This window comes from Natator depressus, chromosome 15 (assembly GCF_965152275.1).
Source record: "Natator depressus isolate rNatDep1 chromosome 15, rNatDep2.hap1, whole genome shotgun sequence".
Classification (NCBI taxonomy): Eukaryota; Metazoa; Chordata; order Testudines; family Cheloniidae; genus Natator; species Natator depressus.
Genome location: NC_134248.1, coordinates 27,330,231 through 27,351,113, shown reverse-complemented (window position 1 = coordinate 27,351,113; position 20,883 = coordinate 27,330,231). Strand labels below are relative to the sequence as shown.

General features: G+C 42.3%; 1 protein-coding gene across 5 annotated transcripts in view; it reads left to right on the top strand.

Moving 5' to 3' along the window:
- Positions 1–2,944: 2,944 nt before the first annotated feature.
- Positions 2,945–20,883, top strand: part of ATXN2 (ataxin 2) — a 72,210-nt gene continuing 54,271 nt past the window's right edge. For 2 of the 5 annotated variants that reach the window (XM_074973178.1, XM_074973174.1), the window contains exons 1-5: positions 2,946–2,968; positions 14,190–14,226; positions 16,425–16,484; positions 17,258–17,329; positions 17,631–17,781. In XM_074973178.1, coding sequence (XP_074829279.1) covers positions 2,961–2,968; positions 14,190–14,226; positions 16,425–16,484; positions 17,258–17,329; positions 17,631–17,781 — 328 coding nt within the window. In that variant the 5' untranslated portion in view covers positions 2,946–2,960. Of the gene's footprint in view, positions 2,969–14,189; positions 14,227–16,424; positions 16,485–17,257; positions 17,330–17,630; positions 17,782–20,883 lie in introns of all 5 variants that reach the window. The other 3 variants (XM_074973179.1, XM_074973175.1, XM_074973176.1) reach the window with 2 other exon arrangements.

Here is a 20,883-nt window from a genome sequence, read left to right as displayed (position 1 = left end):
CTGCATACAGAAGTCTCTTCCACAAACTGCATAAATACTTGATGTTCATGACTTTTAATTCCTGCGGTTATGAAATCACTAGCTCCCCACAAAACTTACTGAAAAGGGGAGAAAAAAGAGAGCTTTAAATTTCTGGCTCCACACAGTGCAAGCATTTCCAATTTAATATAAAGAATTCTTTCTTCTGTGTCCACTTCAGTTGGCATCTACTGTCACCCAGCCAATAATGTCACCACATCATTATTCAGGCCTGTAAGATAAAACAAAACAAGAAACTTAGCAGCCAAAAGTGTACACATGTGGGGGAAATTCTAATTTAAGAAACTTAAATGTTGCTGGGTTTCTTACCATTGTGTTTTACCACCCACAACTCTGCCAAACCTATAGGAAAACTTGATTTACAAGCAAGGTGTATAAATAATGCCTGCCTAGCAGCATTCCTTTTTATTACACTTCCATTCTCTGGGATTCCTAGAGAGTTTCCATGAATAGATTAGCCTCAAGAATTTTGAGTAACCATGGTTATAAATCAATTTATTCTCCTGGTTTTGAAATTCCATCTGTTCATGCTAATTATGTACATGACAGACTTTTAGCAGGTCAGTCCAGATTTTATTTTTACGTATTAGAATGAATTGGCTGCTCTTCCGTGCTTCTGGAAATGACAAGTAGAATAAAGTAACCGGTACAAGGAACACCTCAAAGAGATCTAAAGTTAAAATTTATGTTTGGCTGATATTCAATACCATACATTAATAAAATGTCTTGCAACCAGGGTTAGTTGGCATTTCAGCACTTACAGTATGTCCTGCCTTCTGCCAATTATGGCAATCCAACATTAACTGTATAAAGTTTTTTTTGAATGTCTTAAACTGCATTTAAAAAAAATTAAGAATCTTAAGTACTGAAGGAGTTGGCAAAATGTGATAACCCAGTGGGATCCATTTCAGCTTTGTTTAAATACAAAGCTAATGCTGTAATCAGTTACTGATGTTATGTGGTAAATCTACATTTAAAGGACCACTGATTCCTCAAAATTCTAAACTACTTGTTTAGAAGTTTGCATATATCATTTGAGTTTGTTGGTTTTTTGTTTGGTAGCTGGGGCAATTTGGTTAAGCAGACTGAAATTAAGAACCTCAGTGTAGCCTTGGATAAGTCTTTTAAAAGGTGAAATGCAAAGGCAAAAGAATGATTTTGTTCCTTTACTACTTTTCTGACTGCAGATGGGCTTGAGCTTTTTTTTCAAATGTCTTTTATACAAATATTAGATCCTTATTTCCTTCTCTGGTGGAGGCTCTGAAGAGTGATGTCATACACAACTGTAATCTGAGCTGCCTCACTTCCTCCTCCAGGTGAAGGAAACAGTTTCCTAAAATCCAGAGAGATGAGGGAATGTTACAGCTCCGGGGTCAGCTGCATGCCTATGTGCTCCAGCAAAGAGGGAAGCAAAGATTTTTAAATGTTACCTGAGATCAATTCTGTAGCTAGAACTAGTAAAAGGCTTAACCTCCATCTCTGTTTTCCTTGGGTAAAACAGGTATACTGTATTTATCTTCCTCACAGGAGTTTTAAGAATGTTTGCAAAAGTGATTTGAAGATGTAAGGCACAATATAATTATTAACCACTAATTCCCATAATTGTTTTATCTATTAGCAGTACTCTAAAATGTGTGAATTTATGGGAGGAGGGGCATACAGTGTTCATAAACTTGAAATAACACACAGCACCCTATGAACACAGTGCATTACAAACCTCGAGGTCTGGGCCCATTTTTTTTTTTTAAACCATCTAATGCCCTAATCCTGCAATCAGGAGCCTGCTCTGCCTCCGGGAAGTCTACCAGGTCCCAGGAGTGCAGAAGTCTCTGCTAGCGGACCCTATTGTAGGGCTGGGCCCTCAACAGCTACAACCCCAGCAGGTAACCGGAGCGGGAGCAGACAGCGGTGGAGCAAGCTGCGGAGCAGCCGGAGGTAACTCGTCCCAGGGGAGCGCCTGTGGTCCCAGCCTCGTCCCAGGGGGCTCCACTGAGCCCTCAGCTGCCCGGCAGCGGGGTCTGCGGCTGCTGCAGGGAGGGCGGCCGGGGGCCCAGCACCCCGCCGGGGAGGGAGGGGCGGGCTCGGGTGGGGCCCGGCCCGCGCTGAGGTAGGTGCCCGCGCAGCTGGAGGGCGAGCCGGGCCGGGCCGAGGGAGCATCGGCGGGGAGCGCTGCGGCACCAGCTCCCCTCCAGCGTCGCCGAAGAGCGCCTGGGCCGGGCTCTGAGGGGCGGGCCGGGGGCCGCCTACACCCCGGCAGGGAACGAGCCAGCGCGGCGTGTGGAGGGGGGACGACGACGGAGCGTCGCCCTGCCGGCGTTGGTGCCGCCGCCGCCCCCCCCGCCGGTGTCCCTGGGCCCGTCCCCGGCCGCCTCACGTGTCCCGGCCGGCGCTCGCTCCCCGGCCGCCCCTTCACCCGCCGCTTCCCCGCTCAGACCCTTCCGACTTCCCGTAAAGAGTCCGGCGGCGGGGAGGCTCCCGGCGGCGGGGCGGAGCGGAGCCGGGCTCCCGAACGCCCCCGGCCGGGTCCCCCGGGCCGCGGGGCTGGGCGCGGCCGCCCAGCGGGGCGCTGTCAGGCGGCGGGCAGGGCTGGGCGGGCAGGTACGCAGCGCGCCTCCCCTCCCCCCGCCGGATCCCTCCGCGCCCCGCTGCCCGCGCGCTCGCGCTCCCCCTCCCTCCCTCCTGGCCCGGCTCACACTGTTTGGGAGCAACCGGCCGAGACAGCGGCGGCTCCGGAGCAGCGAGCGAGCGAGCGCAGCAGGCCCCGGCCCGGCCCCTTCGCCATGTCCCTCAAGCAGCAGCAGCAGCAGCAGGCGGCCCAGGCCGCCGGCAACAACCGCAAACCCCCCGGCGGCGGCAGCGGCGGCCCCGGCATCCCAGCAGCAGCGGGGGGAGGCGGCGGCGGCGGCGGCGGGCGGCAGAATATGGGCAGGTGGGTCTGGGGCGCGGGCCTGGGCGGGGGGAGACCGGGCCGCAGAGCAGCGCTTCCGCGCGGGCCTTCAGCGGTCCCCGGCCTGGAAGGGAGGGAGGGGGCGCGACAGAGGACGCGGCGCGGGCCGGGCGCTGATTCCCTTTCCCTGCTAGGCCGCGGCGAGGCGGCGGAGCGGGGGCGATTGGGTGGGTGGGTCTAGTCCGCCGGAGATGCCGGGCAGGGGGAAGGGGCACCCGGCCCGGGGGGGGGGGGGGGTTGGGCCTGGCATCGTAGGGAGGGGGAGGGTGAAGGGGCCCCCGGCCCTGGAGGCGGGGGCTGGGCCTGGCATCGCGGGGAGAGTGAAGGGCACCTGGGCCTGGCATCGCCGGGAGGAGGGGGGTGAAGGGGCCCCCGGCTCTGGAGGCGGGGGCTGGGCCTGGCATCGCCGGGGGGAGGGGGGTGAAGGGGCCCCCGGCCCTGGAGGCGGGGAGGGGCTGGGCCTGGCATCGCCGGGGGGAGGGGGGTGAAGGGGCCCCCGGCCCTGGAGGCGGGGGGAGGGCAGCGGCGCGGCCGGGGAGGGGCAGCCCGCTCGGGGGCCGGTGGCTCCGCAGTGGAGCAGGCGCTGCTAGGCCTCTGCTTCCCCAGGCCGAGGCTGCAGCAAAGCCAAGGCCGGCTCGCGAAGGGCGCTCGTGCCGCCGAGGGGGCCGGCTCCCGTCGTGCGGCCTAAGGCCGGAAGGTGCCGGGTGAGGGGCTCGCTCGGCCGGCCGGCGGGCGGGCGGGTCCGGCTTGCGGGAGGAGGGGACTAAACCCCACCTGCGAGGGTGGGGGAAGGAGGCCCCGGCCCAGCGAATGGGCGCCCTGCCCGCAGCCAGGCCGGCGCGCCTGCTGCCGGTACAGAGGTGACCATTTTATTTTCGAAATAGGCGTTGTATTGAGACCCGCGTAGTGAGTCTGTTCCAGCCCGGCGGCTCGCACTGCAGTAGGCGGCTCGTCCCCGCCGGGCCGCCTGCTAGGGGCATTGCTTAAAGTGTCCGAGTCTGCAAATGCCGGTGAAGGTGATTCACGTTAACCCTGCAGAGGAGACGAGGTTTTTAAGCACACTTGCTCATGGAGTGAAATGCCATCCAAGTTCCTAATGTGAAGACGTTTTTCACTGGTGGGAGGTGTCAGGTGTTCTCATCGCCCACTGTTGGTACTGAGACTCCCCCTGCAGTAAGCTCCCTACTTCTGACCCTGTACCAGAGCTGCTGTCCTTTGCTTGATGGTTGGGTATGATTCTCAGGGCGAAGATATGCTCCCAATTCTTCATCTTTCAAAAGGGTTCCACTGTTTAGTTGTGCTTGCCTCTGTCACCTCCCCCTCCCCATCATGCAGACTTTCTGGTATCCTGGATCTCCTGACACCTTGAGAGATCATGCATAATGTTTCCCTTTTGGAGTTCCTGGTCTCAGGGCACTTGGTATTTAAGTTTTCCCTCTTCCCTTATGCTCTAGTTTGGCAGTTCTACTCTTACTCAGTTCTGTGTGCTAGCAGTAAAACAAAATATACTAGACAACTGTTGTGGGACACATCTGAAAGCAGGAGTTTACTTCATTACCAGTCAACAAAACAAAGTGGGGGAAAAGATATAGGGTGAAAAGAACAATGCAAACTAAAAATGTATTGACATTTTGAGCAGTTTGCTGAAGTGATTTCTTACATTCAACATTCCTCCCTTAAAATTTTAGTGGGGACGTGAACCCTTTTGTGAGTGTGTGCAAAAGAAAGGGTGTCAGCTCATGTTTCCTGCTCAGATTCCAACGAAAGCAATTACATTCTTCCTACCTATGTTACCCTTTTGGTTTCAAGTGGATAAATTGTTACGGGGACAGTTAACTTGACGTTCAGTTTATGTACAGCACTTTGAGAGCTTTTTAGATGAAGGATCCTGTAAAATTGAGACTTTCTCTCAGTGGAAGTCTTGCCAAGGTGCTGAATGAAGCACCTTTAAAACACTCCCACTGGTAGCTTAGAGAAAAATCTTAATTTTGGATTATCAGTGTTATTACAATTTACCTCATGCTGCAAATTTGTATGTATGCTCTGTTTCAGAGTAGCAGCCGTGTTAGTCTGTATCTGTAAAAAGAAAAGGAGTACTTGTGGCACCTTAGAGACTAACAAATTTATTTGAGCATAAGCTTTCGTGATGAATCCGATGAAATGAGCTGTTGCTCAAATAAATTTGTTAGTCTCTAAGGTGCCACAAGTACTCCTTTTCTTTTTATGTATGTTCTGTTTGTGTGCAGAGTTTAAAAACCAGTTTGTTTTTTAAAAATATGTTTTACAATCTTTGTGCCTTGGTATTAAACTTCGTAATGAAAAATTAAATTGTTTCTTGCTTGTGCTAAGCTGGTTTCTTAATACTTTTATTACTTATAACTCCATAATGTTTACATGTGTAATACATTCTTGAGATGCACATGCTGTTGCTTTGCACGGGTAGTCAGATTTTTAGGAGTTGAAATTTGGCCATAAAGCTCATTTGCGCTATTGGAGGAAAAACGTTTATAATGGTAGAAATTAGTAAGGACAAGCACCTGCTTCTCTTTTGACAGTGGGATGGAATGCTTCCTTGCTTTGCTTAGTTCACTAGATTTGCTTTCAGAATGATTGCTATAACTACCCTTATATAAGAAAAAGATTTGCATGTGTTTTGGGTGGGGGATTAGCAGCCTCTCAGTAAGAATATTTAGAAAACAAAACCTCTCAAAAAGGTGCATTAAAAGAAGCAGATGTGTCTCTTACAAACCGGCAAATGTGTTAAATGCCATACTTATTTATGGTCTGTAGATGTGGAATATGGCATATATGGACATAACATGCAGTTGGTATCCTCTGTCCAACCGCTGAAAAAACTATTACAAAAAATACAGACACTGTATACAGACCTGACAAGCTACAGCATGCTAGTCAAACGTTCTCAAATTATATTTTGATGTTAGGTTCAGTTTTATCCAATTATAAATTTAGTTATTCTGCATCTCTCCTGTAGTCGTAAACAGTTGCATCAGTCTCATCAGGAGGCACCATCCAAAGGAAAATTGTATTACTACGAGGAAATATCAATATTTTTGTCCTCAGGCAACGTTATTTAAAACAATCTTTTAAATCAGGGTCTACTTTGAGTAGTTGAGTTACAATTGTAGAAAACTATTTTTCTGTACTTTAGCATCTTGATCAATTGCCCAACTGTGCTGAACATTCAGTTTTAAAGGGATGTAAGTTAAAAGTATTTTAAAAATTCCTTGCTTATAAACAGATTAAAGCTGAAATGATTGAAAACTCCTGTTTTCACTATTAATGCTAATTGTTCTCTATCAGGTTTCCTTTAGGCAATGAAGTAGGTTAGTCATTTTCACTTTTCAGTAGTCTCATCAAAGAGCCTACACCAAGAGCAGGAGGAAGGATGGTTGTCCCACCTGGACAGAAACTAGTTGAGAATATTCAGTGTATGCTAACTCCTAGATACTATTGTAGTGGCTTCTTTTAAAATGCAGACTGGTTGTGCCAGAGTCAAAGTTAAACCACCACTTTCTCTACCCTAAAGAGCTTACTGTCCTTTGTGCTTGTGTGCATGCACGCTTTTAGTAGTGACCTCAGTTGACTAGAAGCCTTCACCTCTGTCACAGTAACCATTTCATGATATAGTAATCATTCCCTTGGTGTCTTATTGAATACCTGTAACTTTTTCATTTTTGTACATTGTGTTAGTAACTGTTTTAGGGAAAGGTGGGCTGTTTTGTGTGTAAAGTGTCTGACTAGGAGTTGATTTGTGTGATTTAGGGTAAGTTACTAAATTTTTCTGTTTCTCACTTTTCTCAGCTGCCGAATTAGGATAATTTCCTGTTTTATCTCTCAGTGCTCCTTCACGGTTTAACTTACCATTTTAAAGCACTTGGAAGTCCTTGGATGGAGGGCACTATATGTGTAAAATATTTTCCAGGATTACATAATCTTCTGTGGTGGTCAAGTTTATAATAAAATCTACATCAAATTAGTTAGTAACTCATATTGCTGGAATGTAACACTGTTAAATTATCAAACAGAATAACTTGCAACCTACAGGTCACTCTTAATTGTAGATTGCTACTAATGTTCATAAACAGTTATCAGTGTGATGTTTGTTTCATACTTTCTAGAAAGTGCAATTGACAATAAGAATGGTTGTGATTTGCAACAATTATGTGAAGAAGGCTCTTCAGTGCCTCTCTTATCAACTGTCCTACTTTATATAAGAGGTATATAAAAGAGACACTGATATAAGTTACTGAGCTGTAACTTTGACCTCATGTTCACTGTTTATTTACAGGATGGAGTAAGTGTACTTTAAAAGGACAGGAGTTTAGCATTAAGTAGACAGTATTGTAGAAAATCTACTGAAAAATCTTGCTTTAATACTTCATGTAGGATTTTTAATCTGTGGTACACAAACATTTTTATAAAGACAGTCTGATTTTGCAAGATGCTGAACTCAGTTGAGGTAGATAGACTTTTGTAGAGGTTCTCAGAAGATGCAGGCAGTTATGGATGCACAAATAGGTCAACACAAGGTGACTACATCGACCTGACTTTGTAGTGTAGACCAGGCCTGAGAGAATCTGTTGGGGGGGGGGGGGAGTACAATTGTCTGTTAAGGTATTTCTCTAATACAAGAAAATGGTTTACAGTTTCTAGGCAATTATTTTGTAGGGAAAGCGTTCTGGAGCCAACTCATCCCATATATTGTCTTCGAAGCCTTAGTACTACTAATTGATGCCCCCAAAAGTCTTCTCTTTTCTCTCTTAAATTTAACAATTGTAGTTTGCAGTTGCTTGTTTTAAACTGTCTGCACTAGCTATTTCCATTAAATGCAGTGTATGTATGGAGATGTTTCTAATGTTCAGTCTTGTATAGCAAAATCAATGAAACCAACAAAAATATTCCATTTAGAGAAAAATCATGAGACTTTATGTATATTGTTGGAAAACTAAGTTCCCTTTCTTTAAACATTCATGTGTTCTTTGTTTGTTTGTTTTTTAACTAGAAAAATATATAAAAGTTGACAATTCTTTAAATAGTTTAAAGGAACTGCTTTCTGCTTGTATTTATATTCGTACGATATTTGAAGCTTAGGTGATAATAACTGAAGTATAATTGTGTAGCATTTATAAATAGTATGATTTAGCTTTTATAAACCTAGAAAACTTACTTACCAAGAAAACTTACTTACCATTTCACATATGGGATAATAAATATGCTTTTGTAACAGTCTGAATTTTCAATGTGACTTCTGAGCACAACAGACTCATAATGTAAATATTGACCTGATATGAGAAGTTTGCTATTGTGGCGCTCTTCCTACAAAATAATGGCTTAAACTGTTTCTTTTGTGAGACACATACTCTAACAGACAACGTCTGTGCCTTTATGTGTGATTTTGTTCCCCCACCATGCATGGAATGATTTCCAAGTTTAGTCTGCCAGCTGCTACCCTCTTAGTCAAATCCCTCCTTAACCTCACTTCTGCAGTGCCCACAAGAAGCGAGTAATAATTTATTACATTAGAAACTTAGGTTTCAGAGTAGCAGCCGTGTTAGTCCGTATCCGTAAAAAGAAAAGGAGTACTTGTGGTACCTTAGAGGTTAACAAATTTATTTGAGCATAAGCTTTCGTGAGCGACAGCTCACTTCATCGGATGCATACAGTGGAAAATATAGTGGGGAGATTTTATATACTCAGAGAACATGAAATAATGCGTGTTACCATACAGACTGTAACAAGAGCGATCAGGAAAGGTGAGCTATTACCAGCAGGAGAGCCGGGGGGAGCCTTTTGTAGTGATAATCAAGGTGGGCCGTTTCCAGCAGAACAGTAGGAGGGGAAATAGTGTTACTTTGTGTAATGACACATCCACTCCCAGTCTTTATTCAAGCATAAGTTAATTGTATCCAGTTTGCAAATTAATTCCAATTCAGCAGTCTCTCGTTGGAGTCTGAAACTTAGCTGAACAGTCAGGATGTGCACTGCTTAGACAATCTGCATGGTGATTGCTTTCCCTTCTCACCTCCTCCAGTCCTTACTGGTCTTTACATTCATTTAGGTTATGTCTAAGTCCCTGACCCAAAGAGTTTACCATTAATCTATAGCTCTCTGTTTAGTTAAAATCTAATATGCTCTTGGGTGCTATGAACATAATAAATTATAATGGCTCAGAATATTATTTATTGTACTTCTGCAAGGATGCTTTGAGGTTGAGCCTTTTCTTATTGGGATAGAAACATCAAGTTGATTGGCCTCTATTAGAAGGCACGTACCACTGTGGTTGCATTGCAAGATATAAGCAGAATGATATTAAAATCTTGGTTTCAGAGTAGCAGCCATGTTAGTCTGTATCCGCAAAAAGAATAGGAGTACTTGTGGCACCTTAGAGACTAACAAATTTATGGTGAGCATAAGCTTTCGTGAGCTACAGCTCACTTCATCGGATGCATTCAGTGGAAAATACAGTGGGGAGATTTATATACACAGAACATGAAACAGTGGGTGTTACCATACACACTGTAACGAGAGTGATCAGGTAAGGTGAGCTCTTACCAGCAGGAAAGCGGGGCGGGGGGGGGACCCTTTGTAGTGATAATCAAGGTGGGCCATTTCCAGAAGTTGACAAGAACATCTGAGGAACACGGGGGGTGGGGGTGGGGGGTGGGAACGGGGGGAAATAGCTTTACTTTGTGTAATGACCCATCCACTCCCAGTCTTTATTCAAGCCTAAGTTAATTCCAATTCAGCAGTCTCTCGTTGAAGTCTGTTTTTGAAGTTTTTGTTGAAGTATTGCCACTTTTAGGTCTGTAATCGAGTGACCAAAGAGATTGAAGTGTTCTCCCACTGGTTTTTGAATGTTATAATTCTTGACGTCTGATTTGTGTCCATTTATTCTTTTACGTAGAGACTGTTCAGTTTGGCCAGTGTACAAGGCAGAGGGCCATTGCTGGCACATGATGGCATATATCACATTGGTAGATGTGCAGGTGAACGAGCCTCTGATAGTGTGGCTGATGTGATTAGGCCCTGTGATGGTGTCCCCTGAATAGATATGTGGACACAGTTGGCAACGGGCTTTGTTGCAAGGATAGGTTCCTGGGTTAGTGGTTCTGTTGTGTGGTTGCTGGGGAGTATTTGCTTCAGGTTGGGGGGCTGTCTGTAAGCAAGGACTGGCCTGTCTCGCAAGATCTGTGAGAGTGATGGGTCGTCCTTCAGGATGGGTTGTAGATCCTTGATGATGCGTTGGAGAGGTTTTAGTTGGGGGCTGAAGGTGATGGCTAGTGGTGTTCACCCCTTGTTTCATGTTCTCTTGTGTATATAAATCTCCCCACTGTATTTTCCACTGAATGCATCCGATGAAGTGAGCTGTAGCTCACGGAAGCTTTTGCTCAAATAAGTTTGTTAGTCTCTAAGGTGCCGCAAGTACTCCTTTTCTTTTTATTAAAATCTTGGTGAATTCCCCCCCTCTATTCCTTAGGGCTTAAGATGTAGCTTGAAAACAAGAAGTATGATTCAGAAAGGTATCTAGGAGCTCATAATGCAGTAGGCGAAAACCCAATAGTTAATCTAACTCTTGAACCAATTTAGAATTTGAGAAATTACTGCTAGTGAGGACAAGGAGAATTTTTGCTGAGGGCCATTGCTACAGAAACAAAGGAAAAAACAGTAACTTTGTTAATGGAAGTGCTGCAGCAGATGTGGAATTTATAACTTCGCGCACACTGAAAATATTAAAAGAAAAACTGCAACCACTTTGCTCAGTCCAGCAGTCTAAAAGCTTAGAGGCTAAGAAGCACTTCTTGCTAGAATAAAACTGTGATTTCTTAATCTTTTCAGCTGTGACGGTCACTTTTAAATGTTGGAGGCATCCAGGTTACTAAAATGACTCTTGACACCAACAGAAGAGTCTGGTGAAGAATCTCCAAGCTAATTTCTAGCCTGCTTTGAGGCTGGTTGAGTCAGCTGTCTGACTTTTCTGTAATGTTTAAAAATTAAATGTTTTGAACATTAGTGTAATAGAGCACAATGAAAACTCAACTATAGCTTCTTTCGTGGAGCTCTCACCTCTGATTACATCACTTTTTTGCCTTCTGCATGAGTGGCACAGATGGATGTTCCTATGTTACAGGAACATGAAGGGCTCACCATGCCACAGCATGTAGTTTGACAAGTGATTAACCTAGTCAGCTACTTGTAACCAAAGCTCAAAATAAAGTGTGTGGCACTATTTTGTGATGCTAATGGAGAGGCGGAGAACTCATGCAAATAAACTTTTATTTACTTCCCTGGTTTATAATGTTTCACTAGACTTCTGAAAACTAATTGGGCAGCTTGTCTTCTGAATGACCTGTATTTTATTACTAATTATGGGGCATCATCAGTATGCGTGAGGCTGTGTAAAACAGAAAGAAGGATGAAGTCATGCCTCAGGAACAGTGGTTCTCAACCTATTTACCATTGTGGGCCGCATATGCAGCTCTCTGTGTGCTATGTGGGCTGCATCCACACAATATATATACTACCTGTATGGTCCTGAGGATGTCACATTAGCCACAGCTATGTGCTGACTGGCCCGCAGCAGGCCGTGGGTTGAGAACCGCTGCTCTAGAAGCTAATATTTTAAACAGGGCAGCCAACAGTTCAGAGTCTTCCTCTTCCCCTTCTTCTTCTTAATACAAAGAGAAGTCTTGGACAGACAAAAAAACACTGAATCTGTGACATTTTATCACAGTGATGAACCTGTAGGGCTACTCGTGAGCAGCTCCCTTTGCATTCAGTATCACTTTTCAGGAAATGTGTGATTCTAGGTACTTGTAGGACCACCAGTACTTGTGCTTTTTGTGTGGTTACATGTGCAATTGACCTAACATAGACTTTAAGGCCAAAAGGGACTATTACTATGATTCAGAAAGATATTACACAATATATTCCAATGTAGAAGATTTCATTCTTCAAATGTTCAAATATGCCGAATATGGAATACGTAAGACAGATGGAAAATTATTTGTATGCTGGTACCTTTTAAATTGGCACTAGGAATTTAAGACTTGTCTACACGAGGAAGTTATTCTGGAAGAAGACTGGGTGTGAATTTTAAAGTGCCACAGCTATTCTGGAATAACTCCCTGCATGGACACCCTTATTCCAGAATAAGGTCTGGTCTACAGTTAAATTTTTAGATTGGCATAACTCAGAGATATGTGAAATTCACACTCCTGAGTGCTATAGCTATGGTGACCTAACCCCTGGTGTAGATGCAACTAGATCGATAGAAGAATTCTTCCATCAGCCTTGCTACCACCACTCGGGGAGGTGGATACCTAAAGCAATGGAAAACCCCTTCTGTCACTGTGGGCTGCATCTATACTATGGGGTTATGGTGGCATAATAGCAGTACTATAGACCACTGTAGTCCCTGTAGCATAGATGAGCCTTAGGAGTGTCCACATGAGGGAGCTATTGCAGAATAGCAATTCCAGCCAGATTCCCTATGTAGACAAGTCCTTATTCAGATAGTTGCAAATTCTCTTTCACATTTTTTTTTTATGCAGCTCTATAAAAAGTAAACACATGGACTCAGAAGTGCTAATATTCAGTCAACTTTTTTCTTAATATTGGAAATGTAGATCTTTTCCTACATATGAACATCTTATGCTTTATATCACTTTATAAAGTAATTTGAGTGTAATTCAAAAGCACTATAGAAGTGTTTGTTATTGCTATGCAGGTCTAATGCAACAAAGACTCTCGCCTACAGCTGGTGCCTGGTAGTGTCTGCTATAGATTCGAGACACTTCCATAATCCCTTGTTTTAAGTTGCATAAGCTTTAGTTTTGGGCCTGACATTTTCTGTAGTTGACGTTGGCCTTTATTTTTGTAAATGTTTGAAGAAAAAATGGTTTGCTGTTCTGGATTTTGTTTTAGTTTTGGAAGGGTGAAAAACTCTCTCATTTTTAAGTATAGCAAGTTGCTTTCTGACTCTTATATAATGAACTGCCCAATATAGTAGTACCAGATTTTCAGAATAGCTATTCAGATCCTTTTTTATTTACGGAAAAACAAATTCTAACGTTTTAGAAACTCATATTTTGCACTGTTAATGTTTAATATTAGGCATTCCAGTTTATTTTACTACTGACAGTGTCTTCATAGTTTATATCTCACCTCATACAGATTTCAGTGCAGAAACAGATTCAGGATTGAAAGCTGTATGAACTTTAGAATGAAGAACACTTTCTGAGTTTGGGATCACCACAGAAAGAAGGTGCCTTTCAAATTCCTCTAATCTAAATAGCCCCCAGAATTTTTCTTTGGGGTGGGAGGAGGCAAGATGATCAGATTAAAATGCAAAGAACTTACATTATGTAACATTAAGGTTATAAAATTAAAAGTCTGAAGTCAGAAATGCAAAAGTTGTGGCTTAACATGAAACCAGAACACTGTTCTCATGGGCATGTGCATTTTGTGATAATACTGTTTCAAAATAAAATTTATTAAATACAAAAACTTTTTTACAATCTTAGATACACGTGTAATATCTGTAATATTGCTATGCTTTATTCTAGAGTACTATGGTATCAGCACCTTTTAGTAGAATAAAAATGCTATAATTCACACATATTTGCTTATAAAGTTGCCACTTCTGTTTCTGGATGTGCGTTAGTATTCTCAGTTATGACTCTGCAGTGGTACTTGACTCTATATAACTTGAAACATCAGATAATTACCTTTGTGACACATAGCACTTGGTCATAAATACATGATAACTTAAGTATAAAAAGGGCTAGTATTTAAGAGGTAACACATCTTAAAGTGAAATTGATTTAGAAATGTTCCTTCACTGCTATGTTCCTTGGTCTGTTGTAGATGTAGAAATGGTATCTTTTTAAGATTAGTAAAATGATTCTAAATCAGGTTTTCTCTTGATAGAGGAAAATGTTAAAGGAGCTTTAATATTTATCTCTGCTTTTTTTTTTTTTTTTTTTTTTTAAAAGATGTAAGGGAAACTTTATTGGGATAAAACGCTTCTTCCTCTTTGATTTTTTTCCTCCAACACCTGTAATCTGGGTAGGTTTCCTGTACTCAACCAGTTTCCCTGAATACTTGAGTTCAAGTGATGTCTAATTTCAGCAATCTTATTGTCTTGTTTCTATTGAATCTGATACATATTTAATCATTTCAGAGGTCGCAGCAGTGGCAAAGGGCCACCTCAGCCTACAGTAAGTACATATTTCATTGTTTCTCATAGTACTATGTTGCTTTGCATGGAAATTTTAATATCTAACAACTTGAAAATTTCAACTCTTGTTTCAGGAAAATAAACTTAAATCTATAATATTTTGGGTCATTGTAGATAGGTAATTTGAGAATAGCAGACAGTAAACTGTCTTAATTGTCAAATATCTCTTGGTTTTAATACCTTTATGGATATTCTAGCTATTTTCACAGACACTGTTAGAAAACACTTGATCAAACATTGAGTGACTCTCTTGAAATTTAGGGCCTTGCATTCATTTAATTCTAGTAGTCTCCCAAACAAAGCACTTACCTACAAAATATAGAACTGTGGCTGTGTAAATCTATTTTCTATATATTCTTGGCAACTGTATCATACACGTGCATAGTAGTACCTATATAGGTGTTACTCATGGCAATGGCTACATATTCATTCCTATTTGAGGCCTGTAATGTTAGTCCCTCCCTTAAGTAGAGAAGTCTAAAGCTAGTTCAAGACATCACTGAGTTGAACAAAAGTAACAAATGTTTTAGCACTATTGATAAGGTTGGTCTAATTTCTCTCTTAAACTGGGAGTTTAGTTTTGGTTATTACAAGTTCCGTACAGCTCTGAAAAATGTTCTACAAATTAGCATAGTTATATAGTTTTACACATTTGGAGTTCTAGTGAAACAAAAATTATGTTAAACTTTGCCTCAGACACCTTTGGTAAGCCGTTCCCTAAAAGCATGTATGTGTACAACTTTGATATGGTGCGGGTGTTTGAGGGCAATTCAGTTGTTTAATTTTTTTGTAGGGGGAGAGGGTGACTTGAACTGGCTAAGGTTATACCTAGTGCATCATTTTTACGGATAGAAGTGTCTTTATAGTAACAGTAAAGCACACAATTTCCCCTTGTCCCTTCAAACTTCATATACTTTGTCTGAGAGGCTAAAGCTAAACAAACTATTTTGTGTTTGATGTCTTTAAATCACCCACACTAACAAATATTGAAGTATGAACCTCTAAAGATGGTTTCTAAGAACAATGGGTGATGTCATAAAACATGTACTTCAATACATAGGCATAACTGGATTAAACTAAACAGTTTTACACAGCCTAAAAGAGATGCAGTCAATTGACAAGCTCAAAATATGATGGGGTATTCATCTGTTTCAGCATCTGTTGGCTCACAAGAATGAAGCTGGCAGGGAAAGAGGAGAGATGTCGCACCATGCGCACATTCTCATCACTTAATGTATGCAAGTGCAAATCCAATAAATCTAGCATCATGCTTGATATTTGGTGGGGTTGCCTAGCTTAGGATCTTAGATTTTGATATGATTGTAAATCTAGTCTTGGTTTATTTAGAATATGTTCTGTTGTCGTCTTGGGAATTTGTAATTTGATGCTTTTAACTGCTGCTAACATGACTGGGGTTGGTTGACCAGATATCCCGATTTTATAGGGACAGTCCTGATATTCGGGGCTTTTACTTATATAGGTGCCTATTACACCCCACCCCTGTCCTGATTTTTCACACTTTCTATCTGGTCACCCTAAACCTGGGTCTGTTAGCTAGTCCCTGAAATGGGGGGTGGGGGAGGAGAGAAGGTATATCAACAGGCTTTTAGCTAAAGCAGCTCTCTTTCTTGGGTGGCAGTTGAGGTATTTGCATCAACAGCCTGTAGTCTTAAACTGGAGGGCAATGATAGCAAGGCATGTTTGGGAGGGGTTTGAGGTTTTTTGGATGATGGAGAGGCTTGATTCCTTTGTTGGCATTGAGTCAACTAGTGACCTGTGAATTAATGCTTTTTGTGTTTTACCCTTGTCTACAGGAGTATGTAGTTCACATGAAGCTGGGGTGTAAATCTGCCCCATGCTAGCCTGCCACACATGAACAGTTTCTTGGTGCACTTTGATCTACCCTGCTTTGAAACAGGAGTAGATCAGAGTGCACTGAGGCACTGTTAGTGCATGTCAGCAGTGTGCAGCAGGCTAGTAGATTCACACTCCAGGTTGTTGCTAACTAAATTTATGTTGGCAAGCCCTGAGCAAGGTATTTGATCCACACACTCTTACAAACTGGTATGTTCAGTGTTGTAGTAATTGAAGCTGGCAGTCCTTCCATAACCTCATTTGAATTGTTGTGGTGAATAGTTCTGCTTTTTTGCTTTCTGATACAAACTTTTTATCTTTCAGATTTCTTTTGATGGCATCTATGCAAACATGAGAATGGTTCACATACTTACATCAGTTGTTGTAAGTTGTCATGACAGGAGAGTAAACATCTCTAGAGATGTTGATACAGAATTAATTATAAAATATTAAACTAACCGCAACTTAATTGAGAGCCTTTAAATTAGCACAGCGGATATCTTGTGCCAAGATTTAACCATTAAGAACCACAGTGGTGACTGTCTGTTTTTTTTTTAGTTTAGAAAGTTGCAGGTTGCTTGTGATGGGTATAGTGTGTTTCTTCCCACAACCCTACTTCTTTTGACTTTGCCATCTTAGGATAGATTTTGAATAAGTGAAATAAATGGCAGTTTAAAAATCATTAAGTCTGACTATAGCACACCAAAAAAGTTAAGTTTTGAGAAAAATGCTGACATGGTGAAAATAAGAAGTGAATCACCCAGGCAGTCCCACATTCTTGCTGCTAGATACTTTGGGTAAGCTTTCAGCCTCCACCCTCCCCTTGTATGTATATGTGTGCACACTTTGCTCTTGCAAAAACTTGCATGTGCACTTGAACAATTGTAAACATTTATGGCACACAAGTGTTGAACTGACAACTTCAAACCCCATTAGGACAAACTTGAGTGCACACAGGTGTTTGCATCTGCAAAGCATAGGTGCATGTTTGTGAATGTATGGAAATGGTGATTGGGTAGAGGCCTGGCTAAAAATTGAGCCCTTCGCATTAAATACATAAAGATACAAGTGTAGAAAAAAGCACTCAAATGTCACTTGACAGTCTTTATGCCAGAGTGAGAGAACTTCTTTGATTTTGTTTTTGTCTTACATTTTAGGGATCCAAATGTGAAGTACAGGTGAAAAACGGAGGTATATATGAAGGAGTTTTTAAAACCTACAGTCCTAAGGTAACTTTTTTTGTTTTTTTTTCTTTCTGATCAGTTTTCTACAAAGCTCACTGATTTACTACTCGTTAGTATAGTAAAGCAAATAATTCTTAATAAGTTTATTCAGATCTAGCCTGTCTCAGTTTGGGAATTGCCCACAAGCAGCTTCATTTTGAAGTTCTTCACTATGGGAAATATGCCTAATACTTGTTGCAAATCTTGTTGTGTAGGTTGTTAACAAGTAATTAATTGTTCAATAGTCACAATATTTATTATTAAATTAAATATTTAGAATCAAACTCACTTGTATTTTTAATGTTAGTGTGATTTAGTGCTTGATGCTGCTCATCGAAAACCTGAAGAATCCAGTCTGGGGCCAAAACGGGAAGACATATTAGAGAGTATCTTGTTCAAGTCTTCAGATTTTGTTATGGTGCAGTTTAAAGATATGGATACCAATTATGCAAGGAGAGGTATGTTTCTGTATTTTAAATGGCTTTTTAAAATTGGGTATAGCTTTACATCATAAAGGTAAACATTTTAAATCTTGATGCTTTAGGTTAGGCTCTGAAAACCAAATGTAAGTACCTGAATAAGACTCTTCAGAAATGCTGAGCACCTGTAGATCTCACTGAAGTCAATAGGAGGTGCAGGTGCTCTGCATCTTTTTGAAATCAGTCCACTTTTATTTAGGTGCTTAAATATATAATATGTATGTTGAAGCTTAACTTTAGGCGCTCAGATTTAAAAATTTGGCTAAACATTGCCAGTAATTTTATGTTGTCTGAAAAGTTAACTTCCAGAAGTATTAACAAATGTGATGTTGCTGGTTCTCTAGAAAATGAGGTAATTTATTCACAGAAATTGCTAGATTTTCTTACAAATGTGGATGGTTTGTTTGCATTTGTTTTAGTAGGCACTTTAATGTTACATGAGAATCCATGAATTCATAAATACTTTAAAATGTATTGCATTCTTCCAGAAGTAATGTGGTCTTTGAAGTCCTCTTAGTCAAAAATTAGGATTTGTCTCTGAACATGCTTGCTTAGAAAGCATTCTCTTTTCAAAATCCTAAGAACTGCTGCAAACAAGTGGAGAGTAAAAAGCTCAAATTATGAGTTTTTTCTTAGGAAGAACCCACCTCTGTATATAAATAACTCACTTTTATTTCTTATCAACTGCATACAGCTTTATAGTTCAGATTTTAAAAAATATAAAAGAATCCAGCTGGACCTGAGACAAAAATGACCTTAATATTTCAAGCCATGGTTTTGTCTGTAACTGCCAGAAAGGGTTAATAATATTATAGGATGTCAGGCACCTGACAGCTAGTCACAGACTTTTTGTCTTTTTTTCCTTCTCTTTCTACTGTGCAGCCTCCAAGACTTTAGTTATTTTTTGGTGTCTAAGATGTTCACAGGTCAGGCAGCTCTGCTTCTTTTGAAGGGTTTTTCTCTGTTTATAGCAAATCTCTAAGGTCTCCTTTGTTTGTTTAACAAGTCCTCACTTTGCTGGACCACGAAAGAAGAAAGGCAATCTATTCCTTTTTGTGCAGTGAAACAAAACCACAAGTGCACCACCTGCAGAGCTTGTACATTGGCAGGCCTCAACAAGTATCACTGGTAGGTTAGATGTTTTTGCCGCAACTGCCTGGGATTTATTGCTGAAGAGACCATCCAGACATGGGATTTCTACACATCTGTGATGTAGAAGAGACGTAACAGGAGGATCTGCTTTAATGCCCTCTGACCTACCATGTTAATCCTAAGAATAGAGGCTTGCTGATTCCAGGCTTTTGAAAGACCCTACCTTTTTAGGGGAAGGTACACGGTCCAAGCACATGGGGCAGTGAAGTACAGAACTTAAGTGCAAGTTCTTCCAGATGAGTGTAAAGTGCGCTTAGCATAAATGAGAGTTGGGCCCTCAGGCTAATAATTCAGACCCTTGCAGCAAGCAGAGTGGTGTAGATTCTGTTAGTTCTCTCCCTCCTGATCTCCTGCCAGGTATCTTTCATTGATAGGAAGTATTCGAGGAGGAGCAGCTGCCTCAGACTAAAAGGTCACCTGCTACATATGGTTATTGGATAGAATCTCTTTGAGAATAAAGAAACTTTGGAAATACTAGATTCAACTACTATGAGATCAGAGTTTACCTCTGAGAACTTGGATGAACCTATAGAGATTTGGAGCAGGGTAGATCAAAGATGGCTGCAATGCATGATGACCTGTAGTGGAATATTCATATCCTCTCCATGGTGTCTTAAGAGGAATAGTACCAGGATGGTATTTGTAGGAGTAAGTGAACCTTCTGATCACACTTGCAAATTTGAAAGAAATAGTAAACTCCTTTGAGAAATAAGTAGATGAATAATAAATATAGACTCCCAGGGAGTAAGGCATGCTTATGGACATACAGGAATTGTGGGCCATCTGTTTTTTAAAAATAACTTCAGGTTTTTCTTGGTTTGTAGTGTCAGACAGGCACCTGCAGTTCACAGTGAAAGCTAAAGGTTAGTGTTATAGGAGTTTCTTGGCGCAGCTATGCTCCCCTTTAGTATTTGATTGTCAAGGCTCAACGGGTAGTGATCAATGGCTCCATGTCTAGTTGGCAGCCGGTGTCAAGTGGAGTGCCCCAGGGGTCGGTCCTGAGGCCGGTTTTGTTCAATATCTTCATAAATGATCTGGAGGATGGTGTGGATTGCACTCTCAGCAAATTTGCGGATGATACTAAACTGGGAGGAGTGGTAGATACGCTGGAGGGGAGGGATAGGATACAGAAGGACCTAGACAAATTGGAGGATTGGGCCAAAAGAAATCTGATGAGGTTCAATAAGGATAAGTGCAGGGTCCTACACTTAGGACGGAAGAATCCAATGCACCGCTACAGACTAGGGACCGAATGGCTAGGCAGCAGTTCTGCGGAAAAGGACCTAGGGGTGACAGTGGACAAGAAGCTGGATATGAGTCAGCAGTGTGCCCTTGTTGCCAAGAAGGCCAATGGCATTTTGGGATGTATAAGTAGGGGCATAGCGAGCAGATCAAGGGACGTGATCGTTCCCCTCTATTCGACACTGGTGAGGCCTCATCTGGAGTACTGTGTCCAGTTTTGGGCCCCACACTACAAGAAGGATGTGGATAAATTGGAGAGAGTCCAGCGAAGGGCAACAAAAATGATTAGGGGTCTAGAGCACATGACTTATGAGGAGAGGCTGAGGGAGCTGGGATTGTTTAGTCTGCAGAAGAGAAGAATGAGGGGGGATTTGATAGCTACTTTCAACTACCTGAAAGGGGGTTCCAAAGAGGATGGCTCTAGACTGTTCTCAATGGTAGCAGATGACAGAACGAGGAGTAATGGTCTCAAGTTGCAATGGAGGAGGTTTAGATTGGATATTAGGAAAAACTTTTTCACTAAGAGGGTGGTGAAACACTGGAATGCGTTACCTAGGGAGGTGGTAGAATCTCCTTCCTTAGAGGTTTTTAAGGTCAGGCTTGACAAAGCCCTGGCTGGGATGATTTAACTGGGAATTGGTCCTGCTTCGAGCAGGGGGTTGGACTAGATGACCTTCTGGGGTCCCT